The sequence below is a fragment of the Dermacentor albipictus genome, chromosome 1 (genome assembly GCF_038994185.2).
Source record: "Dermacentor albipictus isolate Rhodes 1998 colony chromosome 1, USDA_Dalb.pri_finalv2, whole genome shotgun sequence".
Classification (NCBI taxonomy): Eukaryota; Metazoa; Arthropoda; class Arachnida; order Ixodida; family Ixodidae; genus Dermacentor; species Dermacentor albipictus.
In genome coordinates, this window is record NC_091821.1 from 159710859 (window position 1) to 159728357 (window position 17499).

At 44.1% G+C, this 17499-nt stretch overlaps 1 protein-coding gene across 6 annotated transcripts in view; it reads left to right on the forward strand.

Annotated features, from left to right (window-relative positions):
- Positions 1-17499, forward strand: part of Ge-1 (Enhancer of mRNA-decapping protein 4 homolog Ge-1) — a 214164-nt gene that overhangs the window by 51891 nt on the left and 144774 nt on the right. For all 6 annotated transcript variants that reach the window (XM_065443156.1, XM_065443139.1, XM_065443174.1 and 3 more), the window contains 5 exons: positions 50-249; positions 440-580; positions 5180-5284; positions 10950-11062; positions 11724-11807. In XM_065443156.1, the coding sequence (XP_065299228.1) occupies positions 50-249; positions 440-580; positions 5180-5284; positions 10950-11062; positions 11724-11807 (643 nt within the window). The remainder of the gene's footprint in view (positions 1-49; positions 250-439; positions 581-5179; positions 5285-10949; positions 11063-11723; positions 11808-17499) is intronic.

The following is a 17499-nucleotide window of genomic DNA, read 5'->3' on the forward strand; positions in this document are numbered from 1 at the left end:
TATGTTTGTGTTCAATCCATTAATTTATTGTTTGTGACCCACTTTTCAGCTGCAGCTACTACTGCGGGGGTAGTACGAGTTCTGAACCTGAAAACAGGCGAGCGCCTCCTTGTTAAAGGATTCAGAGGCCAGATTCGTGACATGGCCTTTGCCCGACTTGCAACCACAGTGATGCTGGCTATAGTGGATGAGTTTGGGACGTTGGGTGTATATGAGGTTCACGAGAACACGTCGACTCTTTTGATGAAGGTGACTTCAATATTTTTGTTTTCCTCTTGTGTTGTGTTGCTTGCAGAGTTATATGGAAAAGCCCTGAAGGAGGTGGGATAACCAGGCTATTTTGTTGTTAGCCACATAGACTTCTCATCATGCGCAGCATAAATGTAAAAGGTATTTTGCAATGTTGATGTAACAAGAAGCATCTTCCTGTTTCTCTTAGGTTGAACGGCCAGCAGATGAAGAATCAAGTGAATATCGCCGTGTAGTATGGTGTCCATATGTGCCAGATGATGGTGCAAGAGGTGGCAACAGTGCAGAGGAAGACAACTCAAAATTCCTAGTGGCGACGAACCACGAAGAGGTCATTTGAGATTATCAGTTTTTTTCTTCCTTTTTTGCTATGTATCTGACTCTTCTTGAGTTGCAGCTGTCTTGATCTTCTTAGCAGTGAGTATTTAGGTACCTGTTGTTGCCTCTTTGTCAAATTGAGTTAAAACCAAATTTTCTAGCCTGAATCATACATCTTGTGTTAAACTGCACATTTCCAACAGCAAGTTGTCTAAATTTGAGCACATTCTGTGCTTTAGAAAATTTGCATTTGAAATATTCGTATTTCTTTTTTCAGTTCAGTTTTATTTCTATTTATTCGAATGTAGTGTCAATCTGGCAACACTCAGTGGTGACAAAATGAAGTGTTCTGAATACTGTGCGAGACGGAAAGGTGCTCGGAGTTCTTGTATTTCAATGGGTACACCAGGCGCTAATGCCAGCGGCAGCAGATATCTTAATGGCCTTTGGCTTCACCGCTTCTGCTGGAGCTTCAATGAAAACATTCTGCTCAGTGCTCATGTGCTTCATTCTTGCAAATATTAAAAACTTTGGTGCTGGAAGTAATTTTCAGCTTCCATAGAAACATCTTGGACGTGTATTGTTGCGATTTAGTGAGTATCAACGTGAATTGTGGCCTTAGAAAGCTCTGTATTAGCCTTCATCATTATATTGGCCTTTTTCACGCTGGCGCAGATGCCTAATGTGGCACATTGTGGTTTATCATCAGATATTGACTTGGGTTTCAAGCAAGGATTAAACTTAAATGACCATTTGATGGTTTCAAACCATTTTTCTGTGGTGATTTATCACTGCCAGTCATCATTATTCTTGAAGGTTGGCGAGTGTCCATGTAATACATTTAGCTGCATTTTGTCATATATTCGTACAACTCTTTATAGTTAGTACCACACAGTGACACCAACTCATGTTGCTTAATGAATATATAATTTGATTGTGAAAGAAATGTTTCAGTAGATTTATAAAAAATGAGACATAATGTGTATTTTTAGTACTACGTACCCATCCAGTTATTCTCGCTGTGTTCAATGTGGGAAAAACACTACTTTAATTACTCATGCACCACTCAACAAGGTATGGAGTAGCATTGTGTTTGAATCATTGCAGACCAGAAACGTGAACCAAGAAGGTTTAACCTCTGGGACCCCTTATAAATTACATTGCACGTTTTGGTTACGACGTGCGATACATGCGCAACTGTATGAAAATGATTGAATCGTATTCATGCCTCCAGCTTTCAAGAAAATGGACACTAATTTGATGTAGACCATTGTGCCATCACAGACACAATTAAAAGCAACCATAAAGTGTTTTCTAAATTGCACGATATACTGTCAAAATCCTGGATGCAGCGTCAGTATGGCAACCCACCACACAATGTTGCGTCTTCATCAAAAACTCTTTTTACCATAAAAAACATAGAGACGCCTACTTTGTCGCTGTAGATAGAAATTCTGCTTGTGGCATCCAGCAGTGGTAATTAGTTGTTCTCATTTGAAACATGCCAGTCAATAATAAGGACTGACTTGAAAAGTGACTGTCCTTGAGCTACCTTCAAGTCTCAGGTGGTTCAGTCGCATGCCAGCTGCATGTCACATATGGGCGAGGCAATTCTTATAGTGCAGTGAATATGACAAAATATTTCGGTATGCATGAAGAAGGCCAGAAACGCTGTGCTGCAAGAGTTCCCCTACGAATCCTGCGAGCAGTTTGCTCGAGTAGACAACGTAAGCTGCCAGAGCTGAAAAAGTGACAGGCAATGGAAGAAATAAACAATTTACACTTTACGGAGCATCATGTTTCATCGAAGCTCTTCTAAATTAGAATGGTATGCTCAAGTCGTAAGAAAACTGCACTGTAATATCAGACAAATACATGTTGCCATGTCACCATCCCTGACATGGAACACAACATTGAGCTCTCGGAGTTGCCAACGAGGCTGAACGCTCCTTGTGCAGGTGCATTGTTACAGGAGCGCTGCAGAAATTAGTTGTCATCCCAGCAAGGCCAGACATTTGACTTGCAGCCATATGATGTGAGACGGTTCACCTCCAAGTCAAAGAATGTTCAGTGAGGAAATGTTTGGATGTAAAGGCATTGTTACAGTAGACACTCAATTTTTTATTTAACAATTCCGCAGACTCCGCACTCTTGTAGCAAGTGGTGTGAAAATGTTTTTTTCGTACAAATACTTTATAGTAAAATTCAAGTTTTACTTGCAAGTACAACACTTTTTCCAACTAATTGGTTAAAAAGGAAGTAAGGATAAAGAAAAATAAAACAAAATGAGGCGTCACTGTTATGCATACTGTGCCTATTTTGCTTATCCAAAGCAGGAAAAAAAAAAGGACATTAAGGACTGCTCTGAAATATACCACTGATATGCAAGTAGGACTTAAGCAAATCTCATGTAAACATTGTAGTAATTGCATGTAATCTGTAAACTCGCATATTCTCTGATAGAATGCATTTTAGTGTACAGTTACTCATCTGTAAAATTGATGTTAAAGTTCAAGCAGCGCTTGCCACGTTTGGTAGAATGCAACTTTCCTTAAAAAAACCAATTTCATTCAGATCAGTTCAGTGGCTGTTTGAGTGCACTCCTGTGTTTCATATACATTTGAATGGGGAAATCGGAGTTGGCCTTAAGGTAAACCATCGTTTTAACAGACTTCGTCTTTACACAGAGTTAACTCTTCAGTTTCACTGCACTGGACACCTCAGTTCATATTAATTGTAATTTCTGAGTCACCTTAAGTGTTTTGGATGAGCTCAGCTCGTGAACACGATCCTGGTTTCCAGCAATAATCCTGGATCCTGGTTTCCTGGATTATTGCTGGATCCTGGATCCAGCAATAATCCCATTGTCAAAGTGAATTGGATGAACTCTGTATGGCCACTTCGTTTTTATTTCTCGACATTTTAAAAGCAGTGCCTGTGTTTATCGCATTTTTTGAATCGGCCGCTTTTAGAGCGCAGCTCTTGGGTGGATGCTCCTGCGTCGGCATTGTTCCTCGTAACCATGTGAACAAGCACAGCGAAAGATGAAAACGAATGTGGAGCACAGCAGAAGCTGAAAGACAGCGATAGTGAAGAGAGCGCGAAGAGGAAAGCAGAGGAGGAGGGTGCAGCAAAACCATGAGATGGAAAGCGGAGGAGGAGGGTATGGTGAAAGTGTGAGAAGAAAGGCCTAGTGCCGCACAAGACGGGCTTTGCAGCGACGATGGCTGCGAGATGGCACCAAAGTAGCGCACGATGTTTCTATAGAAACAAAGCGCTGCATGAGCGGAGATCTGTCTGTGGTGGCTGCTGTGAATCATGTCCACATGTCACCAAGGCAGTTGTGCCACATTTCACTTCATTTGCAACATGCCGCACTAGACAGATTGTCCGCATCAGCCTTTTGGCAGTGGCTGCCTGACAGCTCGCATGTGAGTCATGCGTGCAAAAGAAAACCGCTGCTCAACTATGACAGTGAAAGTGAGAGTGAAAGCGACGCACTAGTTTTGTTCTTCGAGTGATGAGAATTTCGAGCGAAGCATTTTTTTCTCGTTTGTCTGTACCGCTTGTGACAATGACATGTACATCTATAGTGCATAGTGAAGAGGTAAAGTAAAGTGAGGTTCTCGTGCTTAAAGCATAATGCAAATTGGTTGAAAAACATTCAGAAGTGTTTTCGATCTAGTGAAGTTTGAAAATGAGCCATTAAAAAAACCCTGTAATTTCAGGTCACTTTTGGTCAAAATAATAAAACACTTGAGGGGGTATTTCTGCGGCTGACCTTCACAAAGCCCACCAAAAGTTGGGCATCATGTCATACACATCAATCTAAGGTATCATTATATTTAAAGGGGCACTGAAACACTTTTTGAGCATAGTGCTCGATCCATTAACACTGCTTCTGGGAATATACGTGCTAAATAATAATCAAATTCAGGGAGTCTGCAACCTCACACAATAGATTTCCTGCTTCGTCCCTGTGCTTCTCAGACCCCGCATTTTTTTCTGCTGTATGTTAGAACATCACAGGTCCCATTGATACCAGCCAACCAAGGCTTGCAAATGCTTGCCCATCCTTTCAGATATTCTAGGAAACAGAGAAGCAGTGATTGTTAACATTCTTGTTGCCCCTGGGCAACAAGATGAGAAAGAAGCTGTAGAAAGGCCCCAGTTTAGAGGAACTGATGTGTTGATGGAGAAGGTAAACTTAGAGCTTGTATTGCTGCTGGTATTAAATCCTTTTTAAAAAATTTTTCGAAGATATGCTCATTGAGAACCACTCATTTCAGTGTGTTTCCTGGGCTTTAAGAAGACTGCTTCAGTGCCCCTTCAAGTTTCATTTCAGATTTTGTGGAACTGGAAAAAATGCCAAATTATCCGAACGTTTTATATTTTCCATGGGATATGTGTGGAAGCCACAATTTTTGTGATCTTGTTCAAATAAGCACTTGCAAGGGCAAGGGCTCGAGATTTTCTTTGCCCTGTTGCAGCGTTACTTCACGTGCCTCTTTATCTAAGTAGATGTGCTTTTCACTCCTGCATGGCTTCGTTTTGATTGCTCGTTAATTAATTTTTGCAGTTGTAGTAGTTAATAGCCTTATCTCTTTTACAGGCAGAAGTATGGAATGTTGGCCACATGGTAACTGAATATGGAATGAGGACATTGACTGTGCCTCAGGTTCGTGCAGGACTTCAGAGGATCATCGAGCACACAAAGGCAGGTTCTTTGTAACTTGGTGCAAATGCATACTTCACATGATCATTACCTGTTGAACTTATTGTAGTGGTTGTTGAGCTGGCGTCCTAAACTCAGTTTTATATAGGGGCGCCAACATATTGTGTGGGGTCTTTTATGTGGGAAAAAGTTCTGCGAGACGTACTGAAGTGATTTAATTCGGCATGGCCAAAGTTTCTGCTTGCGCTGAGGTGGATGGAGCACCCAGCGTGACGTGTGCACATGTGATTGAGAGTAAGTTGTGCTGTTAACTTTGACAAGCATTATAACTGTTATTTTTAGGTACATTGCCTGACTACCTCGTTGTTGGATGAGATTTTTGTCCACAAAATGAAATAATTCTGGTCGAGGGGTTGAGCATCCGAAGCACTTGTTGATGCTGGGTTATAGATTTGTTTCTTCTACATATGTCCCATGCATGTGGAATCATCATGAGAGGTCTTATTGTGGCATTTGTCTGTTGTGATCCTCTTTGAATTACGGCTTTACTGGGCAGAAAGGCAGGCAGTGCCGAAGCACAAAGTTTATATGTATCAGAAGGGCAGCGGATTGGGCGAGTTGGTGTTGCATGGTAACAATAAAATTCAAACAGCGCTAAACAACAGGACCAGAATAAGGAGGAAGGAGGAGACAAACACGGCGCTGATGTCAGCGCCGTGTTTGTCTCCTCTTTCCTCCTTATTCTGGTCCTGTTGTTTAGCGCTGTTTGAATTTTATTGTTATATGCATCATATTACCAACTGCAGTGATCGCTGCGTTGAGCATCGCCCTTGACCTCATACGGGAGGCCAATGTAGACACAGCATAGTGATTTCAAGTCTACTAAACCTGAAATACGTGAGAACGATGCTGGTGGCTGGCGCAGATCTTTTATAACAATTGGCACTTAGATGTTTCGAGGTTGCACTGGGTTGGCCATATGCGAGCACTCTTCCCTGATGCCGCTCCTCATCATGCCAGTGTTCTGAGACATTATTCAGCTGTGTTTAGTTCCCACCCTAAGCGATCATATAGTGAGAAGATTTTGCACTTCATACTGGCAATGCACAGATGCAAGTTTTATCGAGTGGAAACCCCTGTACAGCCAAATTAGTTCATAACACATATGCCCACTGTGGCTGATGATTCACATCGCACATTTGCACAGCCAAGAGAAATTTCTGCACACTGTAGTTACCGCTGAACCGAAAGGCTACACAGTGGTTCTTTGATGATCTTGTATGAACTGGCATCCCGTAAATTTCGTGGAGAACGAGCTAAAACATTTCCTACTCATTCCGGAGCATGCGACAGCTGTACATTCAATCAGCGCCACATTTGCTTGCACAAGCTGGAGATGAGGAAAGGCTCGCTGCGCATCCTTTCCTTCTTGCCCAATGAAAAGGTCTATATTCTATTTGTAAAGCTGCTTTAAGCACTTGATTTGTGCTTGCCGATGTGTGTGTTTTAGTATGACCTGGCTTATCACTCTGTCGTGTGCCTTCACGTTTAAGCCATCAGTAAGGTGTGGCATCACGGCAATATCTCTACTGTAATTGCATAAATAAAATGAGAGCCTTTTCAAAATTATTTTTTGTTGTGGCCAGAATAAAATTCATCCCCCTTTCCGCCGTCTCATGTTCCATAATGAAGTTAGGGTAGTTCAGCTTTTAGCAACTAAGCTATTGAAAAAAATCTCAGTGGCTGTTGGTGTGGATTTGTATATAATTTAGCAAGAGCACAACTCAGTGCAATGAAATGGAATGGGTGCAATTGTGCTTGGGTGTCAACTGCAGTGTCCAGTGGCCTAATTCATTGCAACTGTGTTTTGCCATAATTTCAATTCGCACATAATTTGCTTGGCACATGCGTATCTGGACCCTCAGAACAATTCGTTTTGTTTGTTTTTTTAGCTTTCTATCATAACATGATGATACTGCTACTTAGTGTTTGCATGCTTGCCAATTTCGCACGCAAATATGAAGCAGTAATGAATTGCCTTTTGTGCTATGCTAAAATATTTGTTTATAAGCCTAAATACTGTAGGTGTGCACTCTACATGATTAGTTGAGGGTGTAATTAGAGCATATTTTTGTCCCTCTTGAGTAATACAAACTCGCCATCTTGTTATTTCGAGCAAATACAGTACCAGATTGAAGTAGTCAGAAGGGTATTCCATCCCCATCCTCATTTTATTTTTATTAAAGCAAAGCTCTTTTCCTTCGACTTTCCCACCACCACTGCTGCTGCTGCTGCTGCTACTGCTGCTGTCCGGCACACCATGTCAAGGGTGGTTCAGAGCGTGTATATACATGGAAGGAGCGTGGAAGAGAAGAAAAGAGCCTCGAAGAACTCTTTTGGACCACACCATGTCGAATGTGCACAATGCCCTCTACATTAGCCTCTTGACAGCTGTAGTTATCCGTGCCCCCCACACAAGTGCTTGCCTTTCTACCAACGTGCAAGTCCAGAGAGGAGGTAGAAAGAATGGAAGAGAGGAGTAGAAGAGGAGGCAGGGAATGGGTAGAACCGACTGCGAAAAAAGTGGATAACAGCCTTATCACTCTTCGCTCGCAGTTTTCATACAAATAGAAGGGGGGAATAGGGAAAAGGTGACGTGAGAAGGCAAGGAAATGCTGGATAAACTTAACTTCAAGGTAACGGTGCGTTTCAGCTAGTTATGAAAAAAAATATATAATCATGCAAATATGTCTAGTGGACAACTTACGCTGGGCGTGCAGAAGCAGAGCCGCATTAATTAAAGTGCACCGCAGGGTCTAGGCGACACAACGGAAGCGGTCGGACGTCAAAGCAACACTTCTGTGCCCACCGCAATAGCTTTGTGGCTATGGCATTGCTCGAGCTTGCAGATTTAACCGAGGAAGCCTCATTTTATACGGCGACATGGTAAAGAAGACCACGGTGCCAAAATTAATCTGGAGCGTGCCCCTACGGCCTGCCACGTAATCCAGTTGTGGCTTTGGCACGTACAGCCCTATAATCCAATTAAAGTTTAATGCTTCTGCCACAATGCGATGTGCCATGTGAGGCAATGACAATGCTCAACCTTCTCAGAGGTTATGAAGTATGGCCTACAAAACCACCTCAAGCAAACACCTCTCCCTTTATGTTTTGTGTACTGCCCAAAGAAACAGCAATGGTGCACGCAAGGTAACATTTGACATAAACTCACTGCTCTTGTGTTGGACAAAACGTTGAAGAAATTAAACATTCACAGTCAACATCACCGTTAATTATCGTCAATCAAAGCAAACAGCACAGAAAGCTTCACTTACATAGATTACCACAGTGCGTGGGATCTGCATACGGTAATTCTTTTTTCAGAGGTGTGCATTGAATTGCCAGATAGATGGCCTCTTTTTGATAGTCTTGTTGCTAAGTACAGTGAAATCTTGAGAAAACAAACTTCCGGAAACTGCGGCAAGTTATTCGTTATTGTGAAAGGTCGTTACAGGGAAAGCCCCAAAATTAACCATTCCGCCCATGAACCTATCAGCTCATAAGTTGTCACCATTTGAGCTATGAAAACATTGCTGTTGGCTCTCGGCCCATGCTGTTGCTATTTTTATATAGATTCCGCCACCAGGCAGCAACGAAGCACTGTATAATAAGAGTGATGTGTGGAAGAACTTGTTTGGACCACACTGTGTCGAATGTGCACAATGCCCTCTACATTAACCACTTGACAGCTGTAGTTATCTGTGCCCCCCCACAAGTGCTTGCCTTTCTACCAACGTGCAAGTCCAGAGAGAAGGTAGATAGAACGGAAGAGAGGAGGGGAAGAGGGGGCAGGGAATGGGTAGAACCGACTGCGAAACGAGTGAATAACAGCCTTACCACTCTTCGCTCGCAGTTCTCATACGTACATACGTACGTACATACGCGCACACACATACACACATACATACATACATACATACATACATACATACATACATACATACATACATACGTTTAAGCCATCGGTAAAGTGTGGCATCATGGCAATCTCTCTTCTGTAATTGCATGAGTAAAATGAGAGCTTTTTCAAAATATTTTTTTGTTGTGGCCAGAATAAAATTCATCCCCCTTTCCTGCTGATGTTGAGAAAAATGCTGACAAAAAGAAAGCGCCATGTCTCCTCCAAAGTGCAATGTTTCTTGTTTGTTTTTCACATTCCTTGCCATGGGTACCGTACCTGTTTCACTCGAGGTTGTGGGGATTCGCGACTCTCATGCGTCCCCTGATATGTTTTCCCGCATAGCTCCCATCTCCTGTAATCCGGGAATGCGCGACTGTCACGCGTCCCCTGATATGTTTTCCCGCATAGCTCCCATCTCCTGTAATCGGGCCTCGCCGCGTTGCTCGGTGCTAGTGGCAGTCGGTCTGGTTGAAGCGCATTGCGATAGATGGCCCGACTGTGGCTGTGCTAACGCCACCTAACAGCGGGGTTACTTGGGTGCAAAAAGGAGAACTTGGGGTCGGCAAGCAGTGCGGATGTTCTGCGCGCGCGTGCCGATCCACGCTTCTGCGAGACCGTCTCGCGAAGCCTACCCCGGAATGGACAAACACGATCGTTCGAACGCGCCACTGTTCGCGTGACCATATGCATGAACGACCCGGCGTTGGTGTCCAGCATGGGGAGAACATATTCGCTCGTTATCCGGTCGCGGTGAGTCGAACTTCAACGATTTGTCGCGCGCCCAATCAGTATGTTTTGTGTATAGCAACTGGGCTAGCAGGCATTAGTCTGTGAAAGGTGCAATAAATGCCCTTGTGATTGTTTCCACTACTGTGTTGTCGTTCCTTTGTCCCAAGAGCACGGGCGAGAACCCCACAAGGTGGACACCTGAACAATTTCCAAAGCATAAGCACGCGTAAACGTCACCGTCTGGAAAGTGCAAAGTGCGACCAACGTGTCATCCTCGTGAGTTGAGGAGGTTACATTTCTCCGCATGCGTAGCTAGTTGGGCCACAGAAAGAAGTGCAAAAGAAAGAAGTGTGCACAGAAAGAAGGTCGAAAGACGTAAGAGACGCACCTCTGTTGCTAGGTGACACTTGTCAGGGAGGAACACGCACTCACAAAACCTTATGCATTACTACCTCTGCAATAGATTTTTAAAAAATTCTCACCTGCATTCTTTTTTTAATGGGCACCGTCGTGGGTTTTCTGGACACGTGCGCTGTAGCGTCCGCTTGGTGCGCCTTGTCGTCTGTTAGCCTACTGTTTGGGCTGCCATGAAGGACACACGGAAATTTGAGAATCTGCAGATTTCAGATTATTATTTCATAGTACTGAGGCGTTAACATGACATGAAAACTGAACAACGATCGTTATTCGGAAATGTTCGATATTCTGAAGTTTGTAGTACGGAAATGTTTTTACATTGGGGGGGGGGGGGGGGGGTGGACCATAAAAAGTCAGCACATGATTTCTGAAAAGTTCGTTATTCTGAAAAGATGGTTAATGAGGTGTTTGCACTAACAAGCTTTCACAGTAATTGATATCAAATAGGCTACGTTAGGTTTGGTCATTAGTGGGTGGTGCCATTCCTGTTATTAAATCTTGTCATGCATCTATGCATTTCGGTTTTACTGGGATCATTAACTGAAGGCTTCTGTAAAGTAGTTTTCTTTTTCTTTGTCTTCATTTTCTTTCCTACTGTAGCCAATCATTGATGCTGCATTTGCACCTGATGGTACAGCACTTGCCACTGCTGGCGCTGATGGGCAGGTGCGGTTCTTCCAAGTGTATATGCAGGACCCTGATGCAACACCCAGGTATGATAATCTAATTTTATTCCTGCTTTCAGTAGGCAGGTGGTTTGTGCTTGTTGTGTAAGTGTGGTGTTATAAAAAATTACTTCTTTAAACCATTTGCATGCAGTTTGCACAGTTATTAGAGAATTTTAGTGCATCTGGTATTCCGGCAAGCGCAGGCGGTTTGCCGGTGCGGCCAGATTGGTGGCGCAAAGCTCAGCCACACAAACACAAAGCTAATTACTATATTCTGCTTAGCTTCTGGTGTAAATTTCCTACAGCGGCGTAGTCGTGTTCACAATTACGCTGCTAAAAATTTGCACCAGCAGCGAAGCAGGATATGGTAAGCTACTGCAGTTTTAGCTCTGTGTCTGGTTGAACTCTACGCCATCAAGCGGCTGCACCGCTTTCGCCGCTCATGTTTACGTCCCACAAGTCCAACAATCCGCCCAAACCGCCCCGTTTGCCGGAATAGCAGACAGGCTAAAAGTCTCTAATGTACTTTAAGCTAGCCAATTTCAGAAATGCAATCATTCTTTTGTATGATAATTAAGTGGCCCTAACACATTTTTGATGGCCACTTATTTTATTGTACAAGCATCCAGTAGCAGTATGCCAAGGTGGGATGGCACATGTATGTACTTATTAGGTTTTTGACCTTCTCTGTTGTGTTCACATCTAGGTGTCTTCATCGATGGTCCCCACACAACCAAAAGCCTGTGACTTGCCTGTTCTTTTTGGACAATTTGAAGGCTTGCAATCCAGAGTAAGCTCAACCTGTTTACATATGATGCAACGAACACATCGCAAGTTTTTGTTAGTATGCTTATGGCACGATGGTAGATACGGGTCTTTGGGCACATACTACAATAGATATTTCACCGAATGGCTGTTCACGCTACATCACCTAGTTCCTACATGCACAATACTGTATTTTATGCATGCACCAAATATTGAAAAGGTTTAACAGTAAAGTTGGGTAGGGTATATGTGAATTTTGCATTGAAAATTGGCCTCACGGCAGAGCGGCGCATGCTGCCGTAAAGCCACGCCTCAAGGCAAAGTTTTCTGGCATTAAAAGTTTTTATGTCTCTTTTTATGTCTCCGTCCTATCCCTACAACTGCGTGTTGAAGCTCCCTTCTACCCTCCTTCATGATTGCCCATTCTCATCTTTAGTGGTCGCCATTTTGCATTTAGCAGTTAGCGCATATGGCTCTGGAAAACATGAACTCTGATAACGATGAGCTGCGCTTAAGGGCCGTCGTTTAAATATTATCAGCATCGCCAAAGAGATGAGGAACAGAGCGGCCGGTAGAGAATAGGACGTGGCAAGTCATGCGTCTGCAAATGGAGACGGTTTTTCTAAATATTTGAGCATTCTTGTATGCAGTTATTTTTGCAGATTATAGGTGCAGATTTTTTTAATTTTCAGGGCTCTTGTAATGGAAGGGTGCATGTTATACGCAGAAAAATACAGTATCAAACCACATTGTGTAAACAAGGTTCCCTCTGTTCGTTTGTCTACGCACATGTCGATGCTTGTCACAATGGTTGCTCGTGCCATAAGGGATGGATACGAGCTACTTTCTTGATTCTCTTTTATTGCTGTCCTGCGGAAACCAAAAAAATCCGCACTACTGACATGAAAGCTGTGAGTGAAAACTTAAATCCAGCCATAGCTGTGACAAAACAGGTTATTGGCAGCTGCAAGAGCCTTGCAAGTCGATACCTTGTGCGGTTACAGTCGCCGTTGCAGACTTTAGTTACTGACTGGCAAGACCACAGAAATTTTATATGAAGCTTGATGTTTCTTGAAACAGAAGTCAAGCATGCTTTTGTTGTCCTCCATGCGACACGTTATTGCTGGCGCAGCGACGAAAGGAAATTTCAGAGGCGCTGGCACAGAATGTTTTCATTAAAGGGCCCCTGAAACGGTTCGGACAAATTTTGTGATGCGTAGGGTACAGCTTAAGTAGAACATTCGCACCATAATTTAAGTGAAGCATTACATATTAATGGAGCTACAAGTGATTACAAGTTACCCTCCTCTCTAGCCATGCTTTTCCTCCTCAACTTGTTCGCCGAGCGAACGGGGCTAAGCTCTGTTTTCACTGGTTCTGCGTCACAATGCGACGTCACATCGTCCACTTCCGGTTGTTTTGGAGCCTGCCCCCGCCCGCGCGAAACGTCTCTGGCGTGGCCGTCAACCTCAAGTGAGAGCTGTCAAAGCTGTGTGCGTTGCGAGCATTGTGTCGTAGCGCCGAACGTGTCTGGTATTCCGGTAATCACACACTAGCAGAACGTTTCGACGTAACGGTGGAGGCATAAACTCAAGCTGATGAAGGATCATTAGCGTAGACGTACGTGAGCCTCCCGATCGGTCTCCACGGTCCAGCCACCCGTTGGGGCAGAGCTTAACCAGCCAAAGAAAGAGCTCATATTTCTCTAACCAAGCGTAAAACATTTTAAGCATTTACAAAAACAATGTGTTAACCATTACACTCCTGCAAAAAATTTACACCAGCAGCAAAGAAGAATACATTTTTGTAACTGCTACTGTGTGTGGTTGAGCTCTATGCCACCAGGTGGCATAGAGCCACCAAGGGGACGGCCAGGCTCTGTCCCCTTGCGCTTGCGGTTACCCTAATACCGGACTCGCGAAATGCTTTTGCGTTAGTAGTCTTCCGGTGTAAAGTGACGGCCACAATCGCGCAAATCCTGGCGCCTATCGGATAGCGGCAGTCCGATGCTCTGCAGCCAGTGCACTCGTCTACTGGCTTGCAGAGGGACACCATGTCGCAGCTTGACATATTGCCAGTCGCTACATTTGCAGTTCACAATGCAACAAAGTCGAATCATAGCGCTCGCGAAAAGACAGATCGACACTGACGGTAGAACTCTCATCAAAGACGGGGCACGTCGTAACACAAGCAGAGGACACTTGCTGGGTGCTGGAAGTGCTAAAGTGTACTGAAAATTTTTTCTTGTGCATTCTCTTTATGTTACTTTCTTTTTATAAAAACAAATGAACTAACATTCCAACTTTTACAAACATCGTTTGTTTACCATGAAGTTGGAAAATTATCGATCACGCACCCTGGTCACCCACTCGGATAGCTCACCCTACTGGTGTCATACGGGTGATTTCCGTCATACCGTATTTACACGATTGTAAGTCGACTCCTTTTTTAAAATTTGAAAGTCTGAAGTTGGGGGGTCGACTTACAATCGAAACCAAAACATGGCCCTACCAAAAAAAGCGCTACCAACGGGAGCTACAACGTAGTTACAATTTTATGTTTGCTCTATGGCCCTACCCGTATCTTTTCGCTATCCTGCGTGTTTGTTTGCCTTTCGGAAGGGTTTTTCAACATTTTTGAGAGTCTTACAGTGCATGCAATACTTATAGGGGGGTGTCAATAGTTGATGGTAGCGCCGCTGTTCCCATTTGCGGCGACACCCTCAGAACAGCGGCGCTTGTGGGGAGTATCGGTATTTCATGGAAGAGCAGACACCGCTCGCGGGTTTCTCTTTCTCTACTTAAAGGCATTGGTATTGGTTTGACGTTTTGCACTTGACTGCCGGCTCTATGCTTCCCCAGTCGTCATGAGTGCTCCAGGCCCACTAATCATTCGGCACTCGTTCACAGCAGCGTTCAAGAGGGCTGCCATCCTTTACGCCGAAGAAACAAATCACTGTGCAGCGGCAGTTTCAATGTTTCTAAACGGGTGGTGCGAGAGTGGCGACTGCAGTGAAGTGAAATGTTTGACGACAAGTGAGAAATTTCCCACGTGCCGAAGTCTGGACGCTTTCCGGAGCTGTAGGCTGAGCTTGCGGCGTACGTCGCTGAAATGAGTGATCGGTCCCTGCCAGTGAAGTGCGACGTGGTCATGAAACAAGCCCGGACCTTCGCCTTAATTTTAAGGTTCTGCTCCGCCGTGAGTACGAGTGGCTGGCGGCAGGAGACTGCAAAATTACGCCAAAGGGGCCTGTCAAAATGCCTCCCTGACGGCTCCGTGTGGCTGGGTGCATTTGGCGTGGGCTGCTGTTCTGCAAGATGTCCTGGTGGGGTCGTTTGCCAAATTTGAAATTTCGCTGGACCACGACGCGCTGTGGGACCGCAGCAACGATGACGATGGCAGCACTAGTGAAGACGAGTAGTCCAGTGACCATGTCAGCTACTAATAAATTTTCGTTATCGAATGCGCCCTCGGGTATGCTCTCTTACTTTTTTTTTCCTGTCGAGCGATATAGGGGGGGGGGGGTCAATTTACATCCGAGTCGCCTTACAATCGTGTAAATACGGTATGTGTAGGGGCGGCTTAAAATTCCGCCAAGCAGTGTGCTGCGATCGGCAGTGATGTGCATTTTTAAAATCTTATAATAAATTACATGCTTTACGCGGAGCACTTAGATGTGTCAATTAATGATCAGAAGGACCTACTCTAACGACTCAGTACGTTTGTAGAAAATCGTCAAAATCGTTTCAGGGTCCAAACAAGAGATGCTGCTCTCGCAATCGTCAGTGCTTTTTCCAGGCCTAATTGCTTATTTGAGGGGAAGAAATTTCCACGAACACTACGATTCCAGCCTTGAAAAAGGTGGCTGTTGTTCTCACTCTGTGCTTTTCTTACTTTTTGTTCTATAGTGGCCGGACGACAATTGAATTGTGCCATAAACCACTACACACTCGATGACCAATAATTTTGACTTGACGGAAACTGCCAAAACATCCGAGTAGTCAGAAGTCCACAATACCTGGTTAGCCAAAAAAGAAGTGACATAATTCCACAAATTGGGGAAAAAAAAAAACAAGCGGTGTTCTCAGATTGTCTCTTTTAGGAATACCTTCATTTTTTTGTGCCTAAAGCAAGACGACTCTACGTCTACAAACAACGGCATTCTTGGCACAGTGCCGAGCACACTGCCTTATTGCAGTTCGAAACGCGAAGTATGACTAAAGTGAAAGTATATCTGAAATTGGTCGTCTGTGAATACAGCCCAAATTCGTTACCGCGTTGCTATGTGCAGATATGCTTGTCTTTCGTCTAGACAGTCTGTAGATGCGATTTTCTAGTGAATGATCTTATGCTGTTCCTTTTCGCTTTTTGTCAGCTGTGAGAATGACGCTACACCTGCGTTATCAGCAGGATCAGGCGGCTATGAACGGTGGGTGATAAGAACAAAACGGAACTTGCACGACAAATAGTGCAAAACGTAAATGAAGCTTTTACAACTCATTGGCTTGGCTTGTCCCTCTGTTTTTGCATTGTCGACGACTACTAGAGAACAATGCTTCACTGCTTTCGGTTTCGCACCAGCAGGGACACTGCCAAGACCATTCCAGCAACATATAAAAATGAAAAATGTTGCCCTCATTTGCTTTATGCGGTAGCCAGATTAGCAAACGGCCATGCATTAGGAGTCTGAATTACTGTATAGCGCACTGTCAGGTGTCAGAAATTTTGGTCGTCTTTATTGACCCTTTTTGTGGTGTGCTGCGGCGTTTGATCGTGTCGTGATGCGGCCATTCGTTGCCTCAGCTACCTCCGTTGTCTCCGTGTTTACAGTAGATGTGTATGATGCTGATGTGGCTCAGGTAACTTCTGTTTCAGCGGATACTGGAGATATTTAGCATGTCCGGTATTCGGCTAAATGCAAGCAACCTGGGCATATTACCGGAGGGGCAGAGGCGTAAACGTGAGCGGCCTGCACTTTGCAGCCACCTGGTGGTGCAGAGCTCCAATGGACAAACATTTTGTATTTGCCACTGTATTTACTCGAATGTAACGCGCCCTCGATTGTAACGCGCACCCGTTTTAACGCGATAGTGTTAAGGAGCTCGTGTCGCAGAAAAGCCTGTGTCCTTGGTGTCGGCGGCGTTGGCCGTGAGCGATAAATCCCAGCAGGCACTTTTTCATGACCAAAAGAAGGGGGGGGGAAGAAAACACTCTTTATTGTAACGCGCACCTGTTTCCATGACCTAAAAAAGAAAAAACGTTTACAGTACCGCGTACCTCATTCTTTCATGCAGAAATAAAACTTTCTCTCTCATTTGGAAAAAACAAAGATTTACTCCTAATGCACTAAAGTTGCATTAAATAAAAAAATTCGCAGTTTCACCTGAAAGGCAAAGCATCGATTATGATAGCAAATTAGTAGACAGCTATACAATATGTAAGGCTAGTAGTTTTATCGGCTGTATAAACTTTTAAACATTTGCTTACTAGCTAAATTAATAAGCATGGTGTCGCGCACACAAGCGAACATGAACACATCTCACTGCATGACCGCGGAAACTCTGTATCGAAATGCTGGAGCGAGGAAGTGCGTAGCACGAGCGTAGGAATTGACCATTGTGTGGCCTCACGCTTCAACGCGAACTAAGCGACAAAAACAGCGCGGTGCACCTATAGTCGGATACAACTTTAGAAAAAAGGGGAGGCCCCGCCCAGAT